Source organism: Eumetopias jubatus, unplaced genomic scaffold (assembly GCF_037043125.1).
Source record: "Eumetopias jubatus isolate StellerSeaLion01/CBP00866 unplaced genomic scaffold, mEumJub1_p1.0 scaffold_10, whole genome shotgun sequence".
NCBI lineage: Eukaryota > Metazoa > Chordata > Mammalia > Carnivora > Otariidae > Eumetopias > Eumetopias jubatus.
This window is the reverse complement of record NW_028274816.1, coordinates 127,470,747-127,495,711: the sequence shown is the minus strand read 5'-3', so window position 1 is coordinate 127,495,711 and position 24,965 is coordinate 127,470,747. Positions and strand designations below refer to the sequence as shown.

Here is a 24,965-nt window from a genome sequence, read left to right as displayed (position 1 = left end):
ATGCTAAACAGCTCTCAGGCTTCCATTGACAGATATTGTGACTATTAGACCAATTCAGGGACATGTGATCTTATAATGAACCGCCCAAACAGACATATGGACCCACCCAATAGTGAGAAGTGGGGCTGCGTTGGGGCGGTAGACACAGAACTGAAGCTTATCTGCAACTAAATCCTCCTCCTCTCATAACTAGAGCCATTTCAAGTTGAAGCTGGCATTCAGGGGTGCCCCTGGTACCCCTGTGCCAAAGCTAGTTCCTGGCTCCCCACTGCTGGCATGCCCTGCCCTGCCCTGCCCTTGGAAAATGCTGGCCAAACAGCTTTTCCTCGGGTTCATCGTTTATCTGGTGCTTCATTTCCTTCCCCTTTAAAGCCTCTGATCCTATACTAAGTAGCTGTCCTCATCAGAGGCAGCCTCTTTCAGATGCTTGGAGAGTATTTCTGCCCAGGTCATAGGAGCAGGATGAGGTGTTCCTGTTTCACGATGCTGCTCTTTCCCAAGCCCTGTCCTTCCCAGGACCCTGCATACCTCCAGACTTGCTGATATTCCAGCAGCTCTCATTGGGCTTGGTCATGGAATTAAAAACCTGGCCCTGCTCCCCATTGGGCTCTGAGAGGAAATTATTTTATCAAGTAAACTCTGGTTGTCCTCTAACACTAAGGGGAGCTGAGGAGGCCTGGGGTCTCACCAGCAGTAATGCAAAGCTCTGCTGGCTCTCCCTGCCCCTTGAGCTTGAGAACTTCTGGCAGATAAAACAGTAGGACTGCGTGGACGGTTGCAGTGTCGGCTGCTTGGACCATCGTTTCCTGCCCCCACCCCCTACTGGCATCTTGGCTCCTTTTGAAATTCCACCATCAATGATTTACAGTGTGTTTCTATTTTCCTCTGTTGCTTCCTTAATAATTGTATTTCTCTTCTAGTTTTGCAAGACAGTGGTCAACAGGAAGGCCCAGCAGCTCCACCCTCCCAAGTGACAGGCCATCTTCGGACGCAGCCTTTCTGTGCCCATTCTTCAGGCAACTTTCGATCCCTTACTGTAGCTACTTCTAGATGCCCTTTAATATTGTGAACAAATAGACCGTCTGGTATTATGAAGCCTGTATGTGCGGGAGCCTGCTCCTCTGAGATATATGGCGTGTAGGTTGCTGTATTCACAGCTCCTCCCTCTCCAACCATTTTGTTCTCAACCCGTTTCTGTGTGTTCCCCCCGCCCCCCCCGGCCCTTTATTTCCAAGTGACATTTTTAGTCTTTCAAAATAGCTGCCTTTTGTGATGTGGTGATTTAAATGATTTAAGTTCATTTGTTTTCAACCTTGGGATAAACTGAGGTATTTTTGCTTCCTGGGCAGATCTTTGCAATTTTGAGTGCTCACCTGGGGAGAGATGAGTTAGAAATACAGTTTTTTCCTCCAGTTTCACGGAACAGCAGTGTGGCTTCATAACTCTGATCTCTGCTCTCAGTAACCCATTGTTAATGTGCCGTAGGCACCAAGGAAGTACCCAGGGCCCAGCCAGTCTCTGTTTTAAAAATGTAACAAATATAGATAACCCCTGCCCCAGGATCGCATCTCTGGTCACTAGTCTTAGAGACACCTGTGGCTTCTTGGCCCTCCTGTTGCCCACCCTGCCCGAACCTTGCAGAGCCCACAGTATGCCCGGGTCAGTTCTCCACCTGGAGGGACCTGTCCAATGTCCCCGTAGAATTGAGTCGGCCCCATATGTACTAATTATTCTGTTCCCCAGTCCCCCCCCACCAGGAGCTCTGTATGTCCATGCTCCGCTTCCCTTTTGGGCTGGTGCTGCCACTCAGCAATAATCCTCTTTTCTCTGTGCTTTCTTAGATTCCTGTCCTCTGTCTCTGAGGCTGGTCAGGACACAAGGGTCCTGATCTTTTCATGCTGCACAAAACGAGCATGCAAAAACCTTTTCCCCAGCAGAACATGTTCCCTCTTGTCTCCAGTTGCTGGAAAGGAATTTGGGAATCAGGAACTCAGCTCATCCCGCCCCCATGCTGAGTTCTGTCCTGGACAATCAGAAGCAAAAAGCAAGTAGTGATCATAGTATAGAACTCTACCTACCAAAGGAGGCCGGTGAAAACGTCCAGACTCCGGGGGAGGTAGAAGCTGCCGAGTGCTCCATGGTTGTATACAACTTGGCGGAAACCAAGTATGCCTTCCCAGCGGGAGAGTCTGAGATAGCCGTGGTGTCACCTGATATTTCCCAAGCCTCGTGAAGTATGTTAGCCAAGTGTGTTGTGATCCAAGCCCATGCTAGTCTGGGTGCAGTGGCTGATTAAGAGACCAAATCTGTGTTGGGAGAGCAAGAAGTAGGGTGGGATCATTTATCCTTATGTTGTCGTCAGTTTGTTTTGCCTTACCGATTTCTAAGTGCAATAAGGGAGTGTTTCACAGGATTGCACCTGTGACATCCTGATGGCTGCTTCCCTGTGACCCTCTTGGGGCAACAGCGGACAGACTCAGACCCCTCAGTGTGGTTGTCTCCCACCTCCACTGAGGCCTCTGTGGGACCAGGAAATGTCCTGTTACACCGTCCTTGCAGGCTCCTCACCTTGTGGGGTCTATAGTAATGGATCTGGGGCAGTTCAGTTGGTTATTAGGATTCCCAACTGCTGGTAGCATCTATTTGGGAAAGTGAAGCATTCCTACTGGAGAAAAATGTGTTTTCCTATAAGCTCTGTATTAGCTATAATTATATTTGTGCTTAAAGTTTTCCCTTCATTCATCAGCTAAATCCAGGTGTGGGTTATCCTGGGAGAAATGAACCATGATGTTCTAAGCAGTTAGGTGGATTGAGGGTCATCAGATGTTAGTTTCCTTGCCTCAGCTCTTCTCTGAGATCACACGTACCACTCCAACTCTGGTGGGCCTTGCTCTTTATCTGGCTTTTCTCTGGCTCCTCCCATCTCTACCTGTTGCCCCAGTTTGAAAGCGTCCACATGAGCTGAGCTAGAATTTCCTGATGTCAGCTGGATCTGGGGCTCCAGCCCACAGAAGCATAAGGAGGGGTGTCCCTGGTCTATTCTATCCCCACGGATAGCATTGCTGCTGGGCAACAGCGTTGGCTTTTAAGTATCCCCCTTACCTTCTCACCCACCTCCTGACTGGCACTGACTAGCACTCAAGAGGGGTTTATGATGAAAGGCTCAGCTCCGGGGGTAGTACCTGAGCGTGTGCCGTGCCCCTTCAGACCAGCTGCTTCCATCAGATTTCCAGGGTCGGAGTCGCGGTTTGAAGCAGCACTGCCTCTGTGAGGGGGCGGTGCTGGGCTCTGGCCTCACAGAGAGAGGTCAGGGACAGGGTCAGTATCGTGGGCATGTGTATATCTCCCCAAGTTCTCTTACAGTCCCTGCTGGGACTCCCTGACTTATTTTGGTTGGTTCCTAGTGCTACTTCTTTTACAAAATACACTTTGTAGAACTGATTAGATTACCTTGTTTATTTAATGTGAGTTTGTGCCTTTTTGTCTCAATCTTCCAAAACAGGTATATTGGGGGAAAAAAAGCAGTCTAATAAAATCCTAGACAGAGCTTTCCGGAGTCCAGCTTATTGGTGATGTCCATTTTACAACTTAGATATCCTCAAACTCTTGCTGCTGTCCTCTGTTTTACCAGGACTAGGAAAAAGTACAAGATAGCTCCAAAATTTTTTGCAGGTCGATTTCTGTAAATTAAAACATCCCCTTGTCATTTTACTTATGCAGACATCACGTATCTGAAAGTAATTTGGCCATTTTCTACTGGCAGAATTTCCTTTTTGCTTTTGTCCCCCCTCCCTCTTTTTTACTATCCTACCAAGCAAAACATTTATTTAAAGTGGGAGTTCTTAACCTGGCTTCCAGGTCTGTGGAACTCATAAAACTTGTTTGTAAAATTGTGTGTGTGTGCATTTTTCTGGGGAGAGTCATGGCTCTCGTCAGATCCCCAAAGGAATCCCATGCACCGCCCTCCCTATCCTCCAAAAAAGATTAAGAACCAGTTATTTGAAGAAAATCTTAATCTTTGGCAAAAATCTTCATTTCTGTTCATTGGTGGCTAATTTTCTAAGAGTCCAAGCACCCCCGACGTCTGATGTGTAATAGGTAACCTAAGGAGTGTGAAAAGCGGGAAACACTTGACAGTGGAAGTGGAGAACTAAGGATGGAGGAGCTCTATGCCCAACACGAGAGCGATTACCTGTAGATGAGGGGCAAAGAGACTGCTTCACAGGCAGGACAGTGGCTGGACTGCCCCTCCCCCCCTCCTTCGCCCTTTGGACCTGTGGACGTTGGGGAGGTGGAGGGGCACAGCGCAGAGGCCAGAGACCTCAACTCCGACAACTGGCCAAACGGGCCGGGCCCAGGAGGCTGGTGCGGGCCGGGCTGCGGCTTCCGCCGGAACCCTTACCCCTCCTGGCCGGCCTCGCGCGGGGCACCCTGGGAGCCGCGGGGTTGCCAGATGCGCGCGTCGGGCGGGGCAGCGTTGCGTCGGGTTCTGCTGGCGCGGAGACGCGCCTCTTTTTCCTCCCAGCCCTTCACCGTTCCGCGCTCGGTGGAGAGTCACGCCTCCTCTCCCAGGCCGCACCACCCAGAGCCCTCCGTGCCCTCAAGCCCCGCCCCTTACGGAAGCCGAGGCGGAGGGTCAGAATCCGGAAGGAAAACAATCGAGCGAGAGTAAGCTAGCCGGGACCTGCTGCCGGAGGGAGGTGGATCGGGCCAGGAGCGGCGGGGGCGGGGAGGCGCGAGCCGGCCGGGCAGCGGCGTGGGGACGATGGCGGCCTTGAACCCACGGAAGCCGACTGAACCGAGAGGCAAGACGCTCAGGTGAGGAAGGCGGTTGCGGGCAAGCCGGCCTGTTCCGGGCGGGATCACCATCTCCTACCCTTTCGGGGCTGCGGATCTGTAGTACAGCCAGCCTGGGAGAGAAGGGGCTAGACTTGCAGGGCTGGTTCTAGCTCAGAGACCCTACCCAGTTCTCCCAAGCCAATGGCGAGGGGGCTGTTTTGGGCCCAAGCCCCGCACTCCCTCCAAACTCAGGCCGCCGAGCTCGTTCCCATTTGGGCGCCGCATGCAGGTGTCTCGGTTGTCTTCTGGCGGAGACAGGGGTATTGGGCTGTTTGAAGTTAAAAACAGAACAAGGCATTCTCCTTTCAGCTCTAGAATAGAAATCTTGTTCTTTGGATCAGCACATACATCACGGGGTCTGCCTGATCCCGTTGTGACCTCCCGAAATCCGAAATCAGGTTTAAGTAAGATCCGTTAGTGCAGTGATATAGCCTGGTACCATGCTTGCTCTTTAACGAAGAACAAAGCTGATCACCAACTTAGTGCAGGTCACAATGCAAGGATTTGCTGCTAATCGTCGGATCTGAAAGTGAGGGCAAGAAATTCCGACTTTTGCTCTGCATCCACTTAGAGTAGGTCCCTGGGAAAGCAAAGAGCCTTGGACTGAAAGGGCAGCTTTCCTTAATCCTCTGTTGGACAGCAGGGGGAGATCGTAAACAAAGTGCAGAATCTCTAGCCGAATGCCTGGGAAGGTGGTTTGTGTTTTGTTTTGTTTTGTTTTGTTTTGTTGATGTTCGTGGGGAGGGGCAGGAAGTTGTTTTAAGCCGGCCAAGAATTTCAAGTTGTGCTTTTTAGAACATGGACCTCTAAGAACAGGATCTGGTGGAGAAGAGATGATTTTGGACATCCTGCTCTTTTCTCCCATCTCTCTCAACCTCCTGTACAACCTTGCCCATTCTAAGTTTTCTTCTGCTGGAGGTCCTCCTCCTCATGGTGTACCTAAGGCTTGGTGGCTGGACCTTGGTCTCTGCAGGTTTTGTAGCCCCTGATTGCTCTGTACTCAGCTGAGTCTGGGGCTTTCTTGGAGTGATCCTGTAACTACTCAGTGAAAGAGATCTGCAAGTGTCTCCTTCCCCTGAGCCTCTGATGGGATCCATTGTGATTGAGAGCTGCTGATCTAGTTCTGTTGCTTCCGTAGGGTTTATATGAAGCCAAGGTTGAGGACGCTATCCAACTGATGACTTTTCCCAAAAGAGGGTAGACTCCTGAGAGAGATGTTGAGAACCCTATTATTTAGAATCTTCACCTTTAGGCTCCCTGAAATGCTTGGCAGAATTGGTTATGTTCCAGGGACCTGCTAGGAAGAAGGAAGGAAGGGAATGTGGTGGTGTTATCTTTGTTATTTTTGAAATTCTCCTGTCATATAGTGCTGAGTCCTCTTACAAGGTAAAAACTGAACCTCCAAAATCTTTCTGGTGGCCTTAGGAGCCCTGAGGTGTGAATGGCTGGTGGAATTATTAAATTCCTGACTACCGACCCCATGCCCATTCCTTTCCTCGCCTGACCCTGAAACCTTTGCACCCACTTGGCAGCTTTTCCTAATGTCAGCAGCACCAGTGCCACCAGCTGTGGGCAGCTGTGGGCCTGCATGGAGGAGCCAAAACGGGGTGGAAATTTCCTGCTTCAGGAACAAAGTGAGGAGGAAGGGCTTGTGGTTCAGTGCCCCTGTTCCCATTACCAGGTATAGAAACTCATGTTTCCCATTATGGTTGCACTGGATTGTGGTGCAGCCATTAGCAGGCCCATTCGTTACCCGGATAAGGTCCTACCCCCATCCCTCCACGACTTCCCTTCCTACCCCTTCCACAGCATACATGTGGTGACGTGGAACGTGGCCTCTGCAGCACCTCCTCTAGACCTCGGGGATCTTCTTCAGCTGAACAAAGACAACCTGAATCTGGACATGTATGTCATTGGGTAGGTGTCTGCAGTGCCCCTTCCCCCATTCCCATTTCTGAGATAGATAAGCCCGACCAGTCCAAAGTTGTCCCCATGGGGTGCTGCTGTCACCTGTCCTCCTTGCTGTGGAGTCTGAAAGCTATAAGCTTTCAGCCTGCATCAGGACCAGTCAGTGTCTCTTGTCCTGAGTCAGTAATGGCAAGGGGTTGGCAGTCAGTGGCCATGGGAGGGAGAGATCATGGTCATGAGTACCCAAGGTTTGAAAGTGCCGAGGGCAGTACTAAATGTCTGTGGCAGAGGCATTACCCTCCAGGCCAGGGAGAGAGCCTCTGACCTGGAATGGGCAGTTTGCAGGAAATGAACTGTGGGATCATGAGCCTCCTTTCTGACACTGCCTTTGAAGACCCATGGAGCAGTTTCTTCATGGATGTGCTTTCCCCTCTGAGCTTCGTCAAGGTAACTTACAAGTTCACGGGCAGTTGGGAAATGTGTCTCACCTCTTGTCACTAACCCCCAGTCCTTTGATCTCCCACTCAGACTTTCATGCTGTTTCCATTTATTTAAAGGCCCAAACCTCAGTTGCTCCTGGCTTCCTGGGGCTCCTGCCTGCCTTGTGTCTTTCCAATGTAGCTGGAGCTGAGCTGGGACCCCAGGGATCAGTTTAACACCTTGACATTTTTCAGGTTGGGAGAATCCTGGGGGAAGCACGGCAGGGCTTACTAACACTTCGGTGCCTATCCACTGTCAGCCTTCAATCCCTACTCACGTGCCCAGCCTGAAATCCCTGAGTATAATAATAACTGCTAACATTTACTGAGTGCTTACTTGGGAGTAAGCATTACAAATAAGCTCTTGATACGCATTATTGAGAACTCTTAGCTCTCTTGAAATGTGGGTATTTTACAGATAAAACCAAGACTGAAAGGTCACACAGGCTGTCTGGGATTTGAATCTAGATCTTTCAAATTTCATTTCATAACCCAGGTTCTTTTTTTTTTCTTTATTGCATTTAGCATGGAATTTATTTTTATTTTATTTATTTATTTACTTATTTTTAGAAATTTTCCTGTTATTCATTTGAGAGAGACAGAGCAAGAGCATGAGCAAGGGGAAAGGGCAGAGGGAGAGGGAGAAGCAGACTCCCCACTGAACAGGACACCAATGCGGGGCTCGATCCCAGTACCCCAGGACCATGACCTGAGCCAAAGGCAGATGCTTAACCGACTGAACCATCCAGGCGCCCCATAACCCATGTTCTTAACTATTATACTTTATTGCTATGCTGGTGAGCTCTGAGGCTGACAGGTATCCCATGGCTAGCCTGCTGGTATCAAAGGGTGTCCTCTGATCACAGGAGACATGTACCTCAAATTCTCAGGGGCCCAGAGGTTAGGAGAGGGGAGGAAAATAGTTCTCACTCCGAAGGGCCAGTATTCTTTGGGGAAAGCAGACCACAGGAGAATCCACAGGAAGGCTCTAGATTGCTGGGTCCTCACCTTTACGTCCTGCACAGCTGAGGCATGAAGCATACTCCCATTCAAAGCACCCTGTGCAGTGCTTCTTGGAAATACCAGAATTCCTCTAGTCCCTTCCTGGGTGACTCATTTCTTCAGAATTAATTCTCTTAGCCCAGTTTGCTTAAGGGTGCTGAGGCAAGAGCTGTGAGTCCTCTCAAGGGCAGAGCCAGGAGGAGGGAATACAAGCCTTGTCCTGCTGCTAAGGCTGGGAAAGGTCAGTCCCCAAGCCCTTGGCTCTCTCCAGATGAAGCTCAGGGCCTCTTCCTCCAGATGTGGAGCTAGACCCTCTGAGAAGGCAGAACCACTTCTCTCACCACCCACTCTCTTCCCAAGACTGGAGGCTTCCTTACACCCTGGCTCACTGGCAAGGGATCGGTAGAATGGAATCAAGCCAAGGAAATTAGCTCAGCTTGTGGCAGGGACACAACCCATTTTACCCATGTGGCCTCCCGTATTTGGGAGGCCTGCCTCAGGGCCTAGCACCCAAAGCAGATGGGTGACCCTCTTTCCCCTAGCGAAGAACTGAGGTGAAGGGGTGAGCCCTGCTTGCAGCCTCTTCCTTTGACGGGAGTTTGCCAGTTATAGGTTGAGAAGCCTGGGCCTGACTCCCTTTGTTGGCTCCAGGGCCCCTAGCTCCCTCCCTTTAGCCCCTTCCTTAGCTCCTCCTACTTCACTTCCTCCAACAGAACTTCCCCTACAAGTCTCCCGCCTTTCCCCACAGCCCCACCCTTTCTCCCAGTCCCAGGCTTTCCTGGCACCCGATCCCCCTCCCTTGGTCCTTCACAAAGCGGACTGGTGCCTTTGTGCGGGGTTCCAGTGGTCCAGACCTGCTCTGTGGGTTAGGATTAAGCTTGAAAGGTCTTCTGGAAATTTATCAGTTCCTTAGGAGTCAGTCCCATTGGCATATATGCTTGTCAATGGGAGAGATCAAGACTGGGGCTAGAGGGTGGGGTTGGAGACACATTTATAGCAACCTCTACCCAACACTAGGTTCTCACACCTCCTCACTCAGGCTTGGCTTTGGGGTTCCCCCTGCTTTGACTCCTCCACTGTGCCAGAGCTCCTGGCCTGCGGGATCAAGTTTCATAATTCCTGGAAGGCCCCAGTACACGCTCCCCACCCGGGGATTTCCTCCTTGGCCTCTGCAACCTCAAGCTCCGGAAACAGCTACTCGGGTGGTAGGTGTAGACAGCCTGAGGCTGAGAGAGAGGGTCACTGGCTATGGCCCTTTCCCACCCCACCTCACAGAGCAGGGATTTTAGGGATCCCGGACCTCAAACATTGTTATATGAGTAGTCTTCCTGGTTCCTCAGTCTCCTTGAGCCCCAGCCTTCAGGGACAGCAGTTCCTTACAAGGTTGGCGTGAAGATTAAACACAGTATGAAGCATTTTAGTAGATTTAGTAGACTGTGGCTGTTCTCCCCAACCTGCAAACACATGTCCACCATGCTTGCTCTCATCGCCTCTGCATTGCCTTCATGGAAATCCAACCACCCACAGTGTGTAATTATTTGGGGGAACATTTTCTTAATTTTTTTCCACTGAACATTATAATGTATACAGAAATTAGGTGTATTTTTTATGGCTTTTTATTTGTATATGCATCAGTGTTACCACCAGTCAAGTCAAGGTACAGAATATTTCTAGCACACTAGAAGGCTCTCTCATGTTCTTTCCCTGAATTTACCTTTTTTTTTTTTTTAAAGTAGGCTTCACGCCCAGCGTGGGGCTTTAACTCACAACCCTGAGATCAAGAATCGCATGCTCTGAGCCAGCCAGGTGCCCCTCCCTGCATTTACTTTTTAAAAATCTTTATTTATTTATTTTTTTAAAGATTTTATTTATTTGAGAGAGAGAGAATGGAAGAGAGAGAGCACGAGGGGGGGAGGGTCAGAGGGAGAAGCAGACTCCCTCCCTTCCCTTTCCCTGGCCCCCCAGAAGCAGGGAGTCTGCTTCTCCCTCTGACCCTATCCCCTCTGATGTGCTCTCTCTCTCTCTCATTCTCTCTCTCAAATAAAAAAAAAAAAAAAGTCTTTAAACCAGGAGTGCCTGGATGGCTCAGTCAGAAGAGCATTAGACTCTTGATCTTGGGGTTGTGAGTTTGAACCCAACATTCGTTGTAGAGATTACTAAAGAAATTTTTTTAAATCCTTAAACCAGGAAAGAATAGCTGCCAGTTAATCCTTCCAGCCTCCATGAGATAGATGAGATAGGGTCCTGGTTTTTCAATGAGCAGATAGACTGAGACTTGGCCCAATAGCAAATTCTAAGAGCCCAAATGGAATTTGAACCCAGATCTGGCTAACTTCAAAGCCACTGCCCTTAGCCACTATCCTACATTGCGCCATCCCTCTCTGAGGCCCTGGCCCACGGGGGTGGCAGCCCGGAGTGCCCTAAGGACCCAGAGAGCAGGGTGAGAGGAGTCGCTAGGCTGCGTGGTGCTGGGCCTGGAGAGTCGATGCCCTCCTCATGGCAGGGTGCTCTGGCAGCCTTGTCTTCTTTGCCTTCCACCTGAGTAGGAACTGGAACTGGACCTGGCTTAGCTCTCAGAATGCATCATTTGGCAGTTCAGGGCAGGCAGTAAAACTCTGAGCCTGGAGCTGAGATACCATCGACCTCAGGCCTAGGGAGGGACTTGCTCAGCCTGTGCAGGGAAATGAATGACCATTGTCCCCCCTGTGCTGTAGGTCTCCAGTGTCCGCATGCAGGGGCTCCTCTTGCTGTTCTTTGCCAAGCATCAGCATTTGCCCTTTGTCCAGATCCTCTCTACTAAATCCACCCCCACTGGCCTCTTCGGGTACTGGGTAAGGATGAGTTGTCTGAGTCATGAGCTGGAGGCCTTCTGCCACTGGGCTGGGGAGGGCTGGACGCTTTAGGGGTGAGCAGGTGGAAAAGGGGGGTGGCGTGAGTCTTCCAAGCCAGTGCCCCGCATACCTACTACTCTCCTGCCTCTGGAAGCTTAGCACCCTTGAGACCTCAGGCCGGGTGAGCAGGGCTCTTAGATGGAGAGAGGTCACTCCAGGGAACTGAGCGTCTGGCCCTGGGAGGTCTTGCGGCAGGTGAGACCATCTCCCCTCAGGCTTGGGATGGGAAAGGGGAGGTGTGTCTCACCCAGAGCAACTTCCCACCCTTCTGCCCACTTGTCCTACCAGGGGAACAAAGGGGGCGTCACCATATGCCTGAAGCTTTATGGCTACTATGTCAGCATCATCAACTGCCACCTGCCTCCCCACATGGCCAACAATGACCAGCGGCTGGAGCACTTTGACCGGATCCTGGAGATGCAAAATTTTGAGGGACAAGATATCCCCAACATCCTGGAGCATGAGTGAGCATGCACTTGTCAACTGCTGCCCCTGTCCTCGCTCCCACACCAGCCCAGGCTAGCATTCTGCTCAGGCAGCCTGGGTTCCACCCCAGCCCTTCCCAGCCTCTTCCCTGACGCCCCATCTGCTCTCCTGTCCAGCTTTACCTGCCTGGGGTCTAGGACCTCTTCCCTTTCCCTGGCCCCCATGTCCTGCTTAGGAATTCTGGACACTTCTGAAGATCCCAGATCAAGAACCCCAGGGTCCCTGAGGTCACCCACAGGGACCTGGTTCTCAGCCGTGCCTGGTGGCCCGTTGAGGGAGGGGGAGGGCGGGCAAGAGCCTGCTCTGTGTTTGTTATTCGCCCCTGGGGGCTGGTCTCTTTGGCTTACACGGCAAGGAAGCGGCCATGAGAACAGTTCATTAGGGCTCATGCCGTGTCGTCACCGTCTCTGGCTCCTCTCCCAGCTTCTGGCACCTCACCTGCCACCTGAGCTCTGCACTGGAGGAGCATACAGGCCTGGGGCCCGTTGCTCCTGGCTTCTCTCACCTCATCACAACCCTCAGCTGCCTTCTTTTCTCTCTGCAGCTTCATTCTCTGGTTTGGAGATATGAACTTTCGGATCGATGACTTTGGGCTGCATTTTGTCCGGGAATCCATAAAAAATCGGTGCTACAGTGATCTGTGGGAGAAGGATCAGGTATCAAGTGAGGGAAGGGTCCGGAGGGGTGATCAGAGCCCATTGTGGAAGTCCAACATCAAATGTGGGGGGCACTGCTCAGGTCCCTTAGCCGCCTGTTCTCCGTTTCCAGGCCTCTGAAGTCCTTGTTCCTGGGCGGGGAGGAGTTTAACAGGGCTTTGCACCCAGGGGCCTGATCTTTCCCTGGAGGAGCTGCTGGCTGTGCGTCAAGATAGGGAACAAGAAGGGCTTCGGCTTACCATGGTCCTGCACCGGGCACCAGCTGTCTGGATCCCAGTTGTCTTTTCCATCCCCAGGCTTGGCCTCTGGGGGAACCTTGGCTACCCCAACCTCCCCTCTGATACGTGTTTGCTGGTGACTCCCAGAGAGACGGAATTCAAAGCCTGGTCCCTGTAGTCCAAGGACTGGGAAATGGCAGGCAGCTGCCTCCCCTGGGACTATGGGGTAACGTTTGCAAAAGGATTCAGCTTTCCTGGGGCTGGGAGTGGAGTGGGGATGGGCCGCTGAGGCCGTCACTGGGGCAGTGAGGAAGCGAGGTGGTGTTGCTTGACTCTTGACCTTCGGCGATGGCATGTGCTGATCCCTCGCATGGAGCGTGTGCTGGGCCACTGGGTCAAGACTCCTTGGAGACGGGCCTGGGCCTTTCTCTCCAGCTCAGCATTGCCAAGAGACACGATCCACTGCTCCGGGAGTTCCAGGAGGGCCCGCTGCTCTTCCCACCCACCTACAAGTTTGATAAGAACTCCAACAACTATGACACCAGGTGAGGGGGCTCCCCCAGGAGAGGATCAGCCTGCCACAGATTTGGACTGAGCTTGTGAGGAGGAAATGAGGGGCCAGGAGGCCTGGGAAGTCAGGTTGTGGGGGCCCTAGTGGCAGAGGGAGCTGCCTCAGAGTAGAAGTGTCAGGGAAGCAGGAACAGATGCAGGCATCCCCTCAGGGGTGGCACCTTCCACCCACCTCTGGCGGCGCTGACTGTGGGAGCTGTCCCACATTGTCCTCAGAGAGCAGGAAGGTGCTGGCAAGGGTGGGAGCTGGGGGCAGAGGTCGGGCAGGTAGGGCGAAGAGGGGGTGGGGGGAAGCAGCTGATTCCTCACTCGGGAGGGACTGCATTCCAGCATTCTGGGAACCTGTGCTTTCACTCCCCCAGGCTTTCTGGTCCTTCCCAGACAGGGGCACAGAGCTCTTGGCTCAGCCCGTTACTGGTATCGGGTACCCCTGCGCCAGCTGTTAGTGGATCAGGTACTACTTCGGAAGATGAAGTAGTAGGTGTCAATGGAGGAGTTTACGGGGAACAATGTAGAGACGGTGCATCTAGTAGTTAGAAATACAGCTCTGCTCCTCCTCAGCTGCATGTCCTTGGATAAGGTATTTAAACCTCAATGTTGTCATCTACAAAATGGGGGTGATAATAGTACCCACCTCATGGGGTTGAGGATCGAATGAGACCTTGCGCATGCGTAGCCCGGTGCCTGGCGGCTGGTGAGCACTGTAGCAGCTGCTGGTGTTCGATTCGTGTCTTCAGGTAGTAGTAGTTTTATCGAAAACCTCTCTAGGACCTGAGAAGGGGCCAGGTAACCATCCAAACTTTAAGCTTAGGCAGAGGGTCAAGAGCAGCTCCGCCATGAAGTTCCCGGCCCAATTTGGCAAGGATTCTCGTCTCTTTGAAGAAAAAGAACACCTTCCATGTTACAGGGTTTTTGTTACACCCAGAGCAGCTCCTTCACTTACTCCTCGCAGCAGGACTGTCTTATGAGGGAGGCAGGAGGTGCCTCCAGGGCAGGGCCTCTGGAGTGTCGGGAGTGAACAGGCGTCTCCCCAGCCAGGCCCGGGTGAGAGCTGGAGCAGACGGCCCTGTGCTGGCAGGGGCATGACAGAGCCCCCGCGTCTCCCCTCCGAGGAAGGGAGAGGGGGCGAGGCCTTTCAGGAGTGTGGAGCAAGACGTGCTGGGGTCATAGGCTGGCCAGTGCACACAAGAAGAGGCCATGAAGACTGGAAACAGAGTCGAGCCTGGGCAACAGAGCAGGCCGGAAAGGAGGTACGAAGGCAGGGGCCAGCTGGCCGGCCCTGGGCCCCAGCTGCGGGGAGACTGCTAGTCTCTCCAGCCGTCCGTTGGAAATGAGAGCCGTCGTGGAAATTGTGCGGCCCCGGTGGGATGGGCCTGGGCCTCGGTGGCTGGGACCTCCAACCAGTGGACTTCCAGTGCTCACTTGCTAGCTGGAAGATTGCTGCCGGCAGGCCATGTGGCCCAGGGTCCCTTTGCCCCCCACCCCCCAGGTGCGGTAGGGAAGCCACCAGGAGACGAGAAGGCATTGCAGACAGCTGAGCGTTGGCTGGGCTGTGATCAGCAAGTACTGAGATTGGGTACAGAGGCCCCGAGATGTTAAAGGACTTCCCCAGGAGGCTCAGCTGGTAATGGCGGCGCTGGACTCGGTGGCCCGCAGTGCTTCTGTCTAGCCCACAGCACCTCCAAATTCACAGCCAGTCTTGCCGGCAGCAGCAAAAAGGAGGGCAGGTTGGGGATAGCAGAGGCTTGGTAAGGAGGATGCAGATACTTATTTCCACACAATAGGTACAGTCCACATTGTGACTGACATTACCGAGCACTTACCATGTGCCTGTGCAACCAGACTCTTCTCCATCCTTGAAAAACCAGCTCAGACATAGTCACTGTTAGAAAGCCTTCCCTGACCCTTCCCCCATCTCACAGAGAGTTCTCCCCGGCCCATATGCTGCCTGAAAGCCTTGCACACACCATGCTTCCAGCGTTGCTTTCAAGACACAGTGTGCTTTTCCTGCTGTACTACGGATGCCTGAAGAGACTGGCTCTGATTTATGACCATCTCTGGTATGTAGCACAGTGCCTGGCATATGTTCGAATTGGGAGCCTGAGAGGACAGAAGGAAAAGATAAGGTATTTAAGGAGCAGCCAGTCTATTAGAGGGATCCACCCATAGCAAGAGAGCCAAATAAGCACTGTCAAGTCCAGGAGTTGGCCAATAGAAGATTCTAGAACTCTGGAAGTGCTGAAGGAGGTTGACCCAATGGTAAAGAGGAGGGCAGCTGAACCAGGAAGAGTCAGTCAGAGCTGCTGTCAAGGAAACAGCGGAGTTTGGCAGAGAGAAGGGAGAGGGGCAGGCATTCCTGTCAGTCAGCCGCGCCGATGAGAGGCACCTTGAGAAGAGCCTGGCCAGCTGTACAAAGTGACTGTGAGTGAGTTGTGTGCGGGGCACGGTACACATGCAGCTTTGCCCAGCCACAGCAACATCCCCTGAGCCAGGATGTAATGAGAAACGAGGTCAGCTCCATTACAGAGGAGGATGAACAGGCCCAAAGCGGGAAATCCTGTTGAAGTCAGGGATTGCTATAGGGTTTTGTTACAGTTGACATGAGCCTGGTCAGCCTCTCCACTAGGCAATGAACAGAGGATATTATGATCAATCTAGTCAAGACTCAGGTCCAGAGTTCAGTAAGCCATCTATAGGGAGCCGAAGGGAAAAGTTCCATTTCAAACCCAGAAATGGAACACATCACTACTTTGGGGTCAGTAAATCGGCTCAACTTTCTGGGCTCTTAAAGAGAAATTTGCAGAGCTAGTTGGTTCTAATTTGTCTCAAGTAAGGACATAGTGATCTCCAGAAACAATTCTTGTACTTAGTCATAACCATTCAGCCAAAAAGCCTAAGTGAGGTCCGGTTCTGGTAAGGCATGCGATGAGACAGTTCTGGCTGCTGGGAATTGGCCCCATTGGAGTGCAGTGGGAGGAGCATGGACTTCATGGACCTGGGCAGGCATCCGACGTCCACCTGCACAGGGTGACCCCTGAACTTCAGTGTCTTGTAGTGGGGGGAGAATGTGACCTGTAACATTCTTCCAGTGCCGAGAGGATCAGGGCAGTCCATGAGACACCTGTCACAGTGTCAAAGGCACAGAAGGACCCCCATCTTTTGCAATTGTCATTATTAGAAATAGAGAATTGGGCGGGGGAGGGCCCCGCTGGGGGGCGTAGTCGGTTAAGCATCCAACTCTTGTTTTCGGCTCAGGTCACGATCTCAAGGTTGTGGGATCAAGCCCCAAGTCTGGCTCCATGCTCAGCACAGTCTGTTTGAGTTTCTTTCTCCCTCTGCTCCTCCCTGCTGCATGCGCGCATGCGCATGCACCTCTCTCTAAAATAAATCTTTTTTTTTTTTAAAGAAAGAAATGGAGAACTGAGAGAATATATGTAATATTTAACTTGTACGTACACGTTTATTTATTTGTTTATTTTTAAGTAGGCTCCATGCCCAACATGAGGCTTGAACTCACGACCCTGAGATTGAGAGTCACATGTTCTACCAACTGAGCCAGCCAGGCGCTCAAATTTGTACACATTTAACTTGTTTCTTGTCTTTTTTTTGTCAGACAAGCTCCTCGAGGACTTTGTCAGTCCCGTTTTTCAGATCCCCAGTTGCCCAGCATATAATAAGGGCTCAGTAAATCTTCGTTGAAAGACTGAAGCATACAGGTGCCCAGTGATAAGCCTGGGCAGGCCCTGGAAAAGGAGGAAAGGAAGACGGGTTGAGAGGTACCGAGGAGGAAGGAGAGCCAGACTGTGGTCAGGACTTGGGGAGGATCCTGAAGTGACAGCAAGTCACCATAATAGGGAAGTTGGGGAGGAGAAATGCTTTGAAGGGAAAGTGGTACATTTTGTGTGGTTCATTCCCAAGTTTAAGCATTGCTAGGTACTGAATGTCCAAGGTGGGTTCGGAGATTCTATGTCTGTCATCTCTGGAGTGGAAATAGCATATTCTGATGTGCTCTGAACACTCCTCAGAAAAGTAGAAGGTAGAGACAACCCCAGGGGCCCCAAACAGATGTGGTTGAGCCAGTTAGCACTTCTTGACCACTCCCTTAACACACCTTAATTTGTTTAATCCTCACAGTGGCTCTTTGAAGTGAGTACTGTTATCACCCCATCTTAGAGCTGAAGAAGCTGAGGCTGGGAGAAGTGAAGCCACTTGCCCATGGGCACATAGCTTTCTCTCTCTCTCTTTTTAAAACTAGATTACCAGTTAATTATAAAATGATATAATTCAGGAACCGGCAGATGGAAAAGAGGCCTAGGGCAAGGTGTGGGGAGAGGGCGAGGAGCTTCCATGCCCTCTGAGCCTGCCACTCCAAGTCACATGTTCACCAAGCAGAACCACATAGCTCTTAATTAACAGGGCAGAACCTCCCCCCAGATCCTGGTGTCTGATTGTGGAGTCGGACTTTACCAGCGAGACATCATTCTGCCTCTCTGTTGGTAGAAGACTGTATTGCTGTTGAATTGACAACAGTATGTCGGAAATGTTTATTTAAAATAGTAAATGGGGGCGCCGGGGTGGCTTAGTCCATCAAGCATCTGCCTTTGGCTCAGGTCTTGATCCCGGGGTCCTGGGATCAAGCCCCGAGTCAGGCTCCCTGCTTGGCAGGGAGCCTGCTTCTCCCTCTCCCCTGCTTGTGTGCTCTCTGTCTCTCTCTCAAATAAATAAAATAAATTTAAAAATCTTAAGAAAACAAATAGTAAGTGAGGGGTGCCTGGCTCTTGCATCGGCCTCCCTGCTCAGCGGGGAGCCTGCTTCTCCCTCTCCCTCTGCCGCTCCCCCTGCTTGTGTTTGCTCTCTCTGTCAAATAAATAAATAAAATCTTTAAAAAAAAATAGTGAAAAAAAACAAGACAAAAAATAGCATTGCAAACCGGTTATCAGCATCTGAAAATGTATACGTTAGGATTAGATGGGCATTTTTGAGGAGAGAGATTGAGTTTGGGGTTTTAGTGAGTTTGGGTTCCACAAGCAGTTGTGCACACTACGTGCCAGGCTACGCAGGAGATCTCAAGAGCCAGTCCTTGCCTCCCACGCTCACACACGAACCAGTATGCCGACTGGGAAACAGAAAACGACAGCACCGAATAACATAATAGGGGAAGCACTGGTGCAGAATGCTTTAGAAGCGGAAAGTAGAGCTCAAAGATGGCTTTCGGACAAAGACAGCATTGGAACTGTGAAGAAGGATGTTCCGGGCAGCACAAACTGCACGAGTAAAGGTCCAGAGGCTGGAGAGTCACTGTGGTGGGCGGGTGTGGGACAGTGGTGGGAGATGGTGTAGAACGAGGGGGTCAGGCTCCCTAAAAGCTGTGCTTGGGGTCCTGAGCTTTATTCTGGAGGCAGTGAAGACTCCTGGAAGGTTTTAAAGTAGGGAACCATCTGACTAGGCTTTACTACTCTGGGTTCATTTAAAATCAAGGGGGAGGAACCCAGAACAGCAGCTGCCCCCACCCCCATTGCAGGACTTGGGGCCCCCCATTGGAGGGCACGGCCTGGTCTTAGAGAATACCCCTGTAGCTGCCTGGGCATGGCTGTGTTAGGAGTCAGAGGCTTGCCTGTCTTGGGCAACCACAGTTTCCCAGGGGAGGAAAGCACTTCTCTCTCCAGAGGTGTACAGCCTCTCGGGCTCCTCAGCGAAGCTAGTAAGCAAAGAACAGGCCAGAGGTGTCTCGGTTGACTCTTGAGAAGAAAGAGTCACAATAGCCAGTGATTACAGGGAGCTTATTTTGTGCCAGGCACTGTGCTAAGTAATTTTGTGTGCTTTCCCTCATTCAATCATGTCAGCAACCCTGTGAGGTAACTATTGTTACCTTCATTTTACAGATGAGGAAGCTGAGGTCGAGGAGCGGGTGGCCTGGTCATGAAGAGCTTGTGCTCTGTGGTCGTGCTGCCTGGCCTTGAATCCTGACTCCACCACTCAGTAGCTGTGTGATTTCGGGAAAGTTCGCAGAGTCTCGATTTCTCCACCTTTGAGAGAGGGGGACCGGCGGTACTGATGGCAGGCACACAGTGAGCCTCCCCAAGTGCTTCCCTTTCCTGAGGTTGCACCGTTAGTGAGAGGGAAACACAATTCCAGCTTACCTCTAACTCTAAAATCAATCCAGACCTCAGCTTCTTTGGTCTACTGCTGCTTTCGGTCTAGAAGTCAGAAAAGCTTTGAAGTGGAATGTTTCCGAATCACAATTTGATATATTAAAAACGTAGACTAGACTGGAGGTCCTTGGCCGAGTCTGACAAAGGCCAGTATGCTGCTGATTCTCTCGGGTCTCCTCCTCCCTGCTGCCATGCCACACTTCCGCTGGGGCCCAGGGGTCTCTTGGCCACTGAGAGGCCCTGGTGTTAGGGGCTCCAGCAGGCTTGCTGGGGGTACCATCTTGCTCTCCTGCCAACCCTTCTCTCCACGTTGGTTTTCCTCTCCGCCCCCAGTGAGAAAAAACGCAAGCCTGCATGGACCGACCGCATCCTGTGGAGGTTGAAGCGGCAGCCCCAGGCCAACCCCCCCACCCAGAGGCTGCCAGCCCCCCACTTCTGCCTGTCTCTGAGGAGCTATGTCAGCCACATGATGTACTGCATCAGTGACCATAAGCCGGTCACCAGCACCTTTGACTTGGAGGTGAATTTCCAGGCTGCCTGGCACTTGACAGAGCACCCGCTGGGCCACCTCCCCAACCCCCCCAGCCCAGGATTCTAATGTCAGCACATCTCCCGGGGGAGACCTGTAGGAGGACACGATTGCCACTCCTCCCAGGTCAGGTACCCCAGCTCTTAGAAGCTGTTGAGGGCTCCGTCAAAAATGTGTTCAGACCCTTTGTAAGTAGGTTTCCATTTCCTCTTGGTCCTGTCCCTTGGGGCTAATGGGTTCCATTATGCTTATTACCCACCATGTAAAGTAGGACTTCCTTCTGTTTGTCCTAAATCTGCCTGGATCAGGTTGCAAAGGGAGCTCCCTCCATCCTTGCATCTTGCCATCAAATGACCAAGGCTATGTTGACGTCCTCTGAGACCTGCTGGCTGCCCTCAGCCTTCACTTTTTCGTGGCTGGTTTGTCTGTCTTTATACTGTTGTGTGTCTCCACATGCCTACCGCTGTTCTGTCCACGGCTACCCCACTACTGTGGGTCAGGAACCCTAGAGGCCTGAGAGCCCCTTCCTGGCTTCTTTCTTAAACCTGTCAGCAACTCCCCCATTCTCCCCCACCCTCTCCCCTCAGCACTTGGCTGTCTACTTGGTTACCCACCGGGCCCCCAGCCGCATCCTCCCTGGCACGGCCAGCCACCCCTCACAAGCCTTTGGCCCTTTCCCCTTCCAGCGGGTCAGCCAAGGTCTTGATACTCCCTTGGGGCAGCCCAGTGAAGTTCTGTGCCCACCCCCTTGTGTGCCCCTCTTCCCCCTCACTGACGCTGATGTGTTGGAAAGTTCACAGCAAGAACATGAGCCTCAGAGAAAGGAATGGTGCTATGGGATTTCACCCTCTTTCCCACCCCTATGTAGCTGAAGCCATTGGCGTCTGCCCCACTGATCACTCTGATACCTGAGGGGCTGTGGACCATGGAGAATGACATGTTGATCAGCTACTCCTTGACCCCAGACTTTCTCAGCAGCCCCTGGGACTGGATTGGACTATACAAGGTGATGTGGCAGGCAAGACGTGGTGTCCATCCGCCATACCCCTCTGGTTTATCCTTCCTGGGGGCTCACGGGAGTTGGGTGCAGAGACTGAGGAGCTCGTGCTCATCCCACGGGGGTCCTTGCCCCCCTAGAGGCTGGCGGTGAAGGGGAGGGTGCATACAGCACAATGGCCAGCCTGAGGCATCTCCTTGGGACTTGTCATAGGTGCTGTGTCCTCCCAGACCACCGACTGCCCAATCCCCTCTCCCACAGGTGGGCCTGCGCCACGTTAATGACTACGTGTCCTATGTCTGGGTCAGGGACAACCAGGTCTCCTTCAGCGATGGGCTGAGCCAGGTACCTGCCCGCTTCCCTGAGATAGGTATTCCGTGTCTCCCACGTGTGGGCTTGCCTGAGCACTGCTCTGTCTTTTGGAAGGAAGAGAGGGTGGGATAACTTGTTGCTGAGAGCTGGGTGGGGCTCAGGCCGGGGAGCTGACCCCATTCCTCTCCATCCTCCCATCAGGTATACTTCAATACCAGCAATATCCCTGAGACCGAGGACCAGTTTCTCCTCTGTTACTATAGCAACAGTCTGCATTCTGTGGTGGGGATAAGCAAACCCTTCAAGGTATGCTGGTGGGGGAAGGGGACTTGAGCCCCTCCTCAGTTCTCCAATGCCACAGGCCTAGGAACCCACTTGGACCCTGGAGCCGCATGCACTGGAGAAGGGGAGTGACGGAAAGGCACAAAGGAAAATCTGCTCCCCGCTCCCCCCTTCTACTCACCGCCTGTTTTATCCTTGCAGATCCAGCCTGGCTCCTTGGTGGAGGACCCACTGGGGGAAGCCCAGCCACACCTCTGAGCCCAGATGAGAGTGGATCCAGGGTGGAGGCCAGAGATGGTCTGCCCACACCGCCCGCAGTGCTGGGGGCCCAGCCCAGCCCCCGGAGGAGGCGGCAGGTATCTTCCGTCTCCCTGGGGAGCTCTAGCCACACTCCTTTGCTCTTTCCGGTCCAGATCTCTAGAATTGGCCACCTAAATACAGGTTTTTGTTGCTGAGATATGAGTGAAACCAGCTAGTTTGTCAACAGTGAAGACCTGGGACAGTCCACTGGATGTGGGAAGGACCCTCCAGCTTGTATCTTGTTTCTTGATTTTCCCCACACGCACTCCCAGTCCCGCCCAAGCAGGCCTGCCAGGCACATGCCCCATCTGGCACAGGCCTGCATTCTTGTCACGCCATCCTGGGCCTCAGGCTGCCTGGGAGGGGGGAGAAGCTTGCATCTGCACAGGCCCCATAGGCTGGTTGGCACAAGCAGCCCTGGGTTCCAGGAGTCTTGGCATCTCGTTGCCTGTCCCCCTGGGGGAAGGGCAGAAGGTTTGGGATCCCTGCTTGTAGCAAAAGCAGTTAGACTAAGTGGGCAGGATGGAGGGGTCCCTCTACCCAGGCTCTTATGTAGGCCCTGTGGGCAGGATGATGAGTGTCCTGCCAGCACCCCTACCCCCATGGAGTCTGACCCAGGAAGTTCCAGGGCTGGTGGGTCAGGCTCCGTGCCCTAACCTGCCCTCTTGTGAAGGTTTGGCAGGTGGTAGAGGAACTGTGGCCACAGACTTTTCCAGGGCGGTTCTTGCCCGGTCAAGCTCATCTGCTCCTGCCCTTGCCTACAGTCAGTGGCCAGAAACCTGTCCTCCCTCTAGACTGCCCTAGCACCTAGAAGTGGAGGCAGGCAGAGAAGAGAGCCAGAATCTAGACATTTTGGAGAATCTGGCCTTGAGGGTCTTCAGAGAACATTCTCTAGGTGCTGTGTGGGCATTCAGTCCCACTCCCGCCACTTGCCTCCAGCCCCTGGTGATTCAACGGCCCTTCTCCCAGGAGAAGACACCTCAGGGAACGTGCTCTGTGATTGTCATGCCCATCCTATGACCTGAGACTGAGGGACACTCCAGTCACTCTGTGATCCATACTCCACCCTGGGAGCCGTGTGTACCATCAAGAACTGCCCCTCCGGCTTCTAGTGGCCCGTGGCTGTGTTCTATGTCTATTGTATTGGGGGGGGGGGATAATTAGAAACATGGCTTTTACACTTGTGTGTGGCTCCATGATGGGGGGGGAGCGGTGCTGGTGGTGGTGGTATGACTCCATGCCCTTGCTAGACTCTAGGACGAGGGCCCTGTAGATCTATAGTAGACTTGCTGTGTCTGAGAGTGGCAGATGGTGCCCGGATGAGAATGGGATGAGGTCCCAGGGTGGTGGCCCCTGGGTCCCTGGCACAGTTGGAGTGAGCCACCTACGCTATTAGGCACTTTGTTTCCCTTGCTGCGAAGTAGAATGGGTTTCTGGGACCTGACGACTCTCAGAAAAGGTGCACTGCATTCACTGGTTCATCTCTCCTCACCCACATTCCTTCATCTTAGTCTTGAGCCTTGGTCCCAGGTCAAGCTATCCCAAAAAGTCATCTTTTTTCCCCTGAGCCTCCTGCCCCAATGTCTCCATGGTAATCTCTGTCCCTGCCCCAACACACTCACGCCTGAGGACGCCTGACCACTCGCACTTGCCCACCTCTGGCCTTCTCACCTGCACAAGCCTCTTGGGTACTGCCACACCGCACCTGTCATTTGGCAGCCAGAGAAACCAAGGCTCAGAGGAGTGGCGTGATCCATCCAAAGTTACACAGGCAGCCGTGGTATCATGCAGAGCCAGAAACACAGGAATGAGGTCAAGACCTGGATTTGAATCCGAGTTACACCTCTACCCACATAGGAATCTTGGTTGTCTGTAAAATACAAATAATGTATGCATTCACAAGATCATTGTGAGAGAACAGTTGGAAAAACACCCAAAGCAATAGCATACCTATCTCCTTACTCTGATCCATGTAGCCCTGGGGCTGGATCTCAGGGGACACCCCACCACCACCTTCTGCTTGTGGAGCATGCTTGTCCATGTGCCCACCTCTCCCCTTCCCCCTTAAGTCTTCATACACCCCTACCCGTCCCTCCTGCTGGGGCCCGCCCCCGGCCTGGGAGGGGCGACTCCAGCAGTGATTGAGAGGCCGGGAAGGGGAAGGGGGAGTGTTCTGCCTCCTCTTGGCCCCAGTCAGGATATGGCTGCTCTGGGCCCAGCCCTGACCCGCTGGGTGGAAACAGGAAATGTGTGAGACTTGGTGTGCACTGGGTCTCTGTGCCTGGCTCCACAGCTGATAAGGGCCATTGTGTGGCCACCGGGGATGAGCCTGCCCTAGATAAATGTGCTTCTCAGAGGAAGGAAGGAAGCTTTGCTGGCCTTTCCTGGGCGGGGGATGCCATGGGGAGGGAAGGAAAGTGTGCCCCAGGGGAAGGTGCTTGTCCAGGGGGCTGTTGGGGCCAGCACCGGTCCCCTGGACTCCACCCCTCCCATGCCAGTGTCTCCCTCTGGAAAGGTCACTTTTCCCCATCCCCTTCTTACTTCCTATAAGGAATGGCTGAAGACCTGAGGGCTCAGTCCCAGGCCAGGGGAGTGTCAGCAGTGATTTAGCAACAATAAAGATAGAAAACAGGACATTGGGGGTGAGGGGCACCTGAGGGTACTATGGAAAAGTAAGAAGCCAACAGGGCTAAGGCCTCCCAGAGCCAGGGAGTCCAGTCCTCCCAAGCATTAAATGCCCCTGAGGAGGGCAGGACAGGGGCCTCCTCACAGTGCCTTCCTGCCTCGCCAGCTAAACTCTGCTCAACGTGGCCAGCCCCCAGCAGCTCTGGCCTAAACTCAAGGGGCTCTCACCTGCTGCTGTCGGGGAAGGAGGCAAGCTGGGGAGACACGCTGGAGGGGCAGCGCCTATTGACAGATCTTGTTGGCTCAGGGCAGGATGTGCGTTCTGGTTTGGGGAACACAACTCTCTAGCTGACACCAGTGAGTGGGCAGCAGCAGAGGCCTGGCCATGGAGCTGTTGGGGAGAAAGACCTCCTACCCTTTGACCTGGAGGCCAGGGTCCCCCACGAGTGGCTGTATCAGCCTCTCTGGTTACCTGGGACAACAGGCATTTCCTCCATCCCTCAGCCCCTCCTCTTCCTGCCCCAACCCGCTGGGCCAAGAGGCCTCCCAATCAGACCTGGGCTACTCCAGCTGTGTCCTGAGGAGCTGGACCAGACACATCCCCTGGGGCTGGAGTTGAAGCTGAACCAAGTGGCCATCCCAGTGTGGGACCAGATTCCTGGCTCTGGGAGCAGCCTGAGCCAGTGGACAGGCAGACTGTTGCTCAGCAAGCACCCGGG

The 24,965-nt window shown here is 52.9% G+C and overlaps 2 protein-coding genes across 5 annotated transcripts in view; both read left to right on the top strand.

The window, feature by feature from the left end:
* The window catches only part of PITPNA (phosphatidylinositol transfer protein alpha), a 40,577-nt gene extending 37,030 nt beyond the window's left edge, over positions 1–3,547 (top strand). The window contains exon 12 of the mRNA XM_028109235.2: positions 921–3,547. The gene's annotated coding sequence lies outside the window, so the exon portion shown is untranslated. The remainder of the gene's footprint in view (positions 1–920) is intronic.
* Positions 3,548–4,516: 969 nt separating this feature from the next.
* Positions 4,517–22,771, top strand: INPP5K (inositol polyphosphate-5-phosphatase K). Of its 4 annotated transcripts, XR_015769365.1 has the most exons (14): positions 4,517–4,818; positions 6,649–6,756; positions 7,086–7,194; positions 10,943–11,059; positions 11,408–11,583; positions 12,150–12,261; positions 12,915–13,024; positions 14,972–15,109; positions 19,535–19,721; positions 20,599–20,736; positions 20,989–21,072; positions 21,241–21,345; positions 21,523–21,677; positions 22,591–22,771. XR_015769365.1 is itself a non-coding variant. In XM_028109230.2 (13 exons), the coding sequence occupies exons 1-13, from the start codon at positions 4,766–4,768 to the stop codon at positions 21,577–21,579; spliced, it is 1,494 nt and encodes a 497-aa protein (XP_027965031.2). In that variant the 5' UTR covers positions 4,517–4,765; the 3' UTR covers positions 21,580–21,776. The 4 variants fall into 4 exon arrangements, 3 of the variants coding, with proteins under 3 accessions (XP_027965031.2, XP_027965033.2, XP_027965034.2); XM_028109230.2 differs by lacking the exon at positions 22,591–22,771 and having other exon boundaries at positions 21,523–21,776; XM_028109232.2 differs by lacking the exons at positions 14,972–15,109; positions 22,591–22,771 and having other exon boundaries at positions 4,530–4,818; positions 21,523–21,776.
* The last annotated feature ends 2,194 nt before the right edge of the window (positions 22,772–24,965 follow it).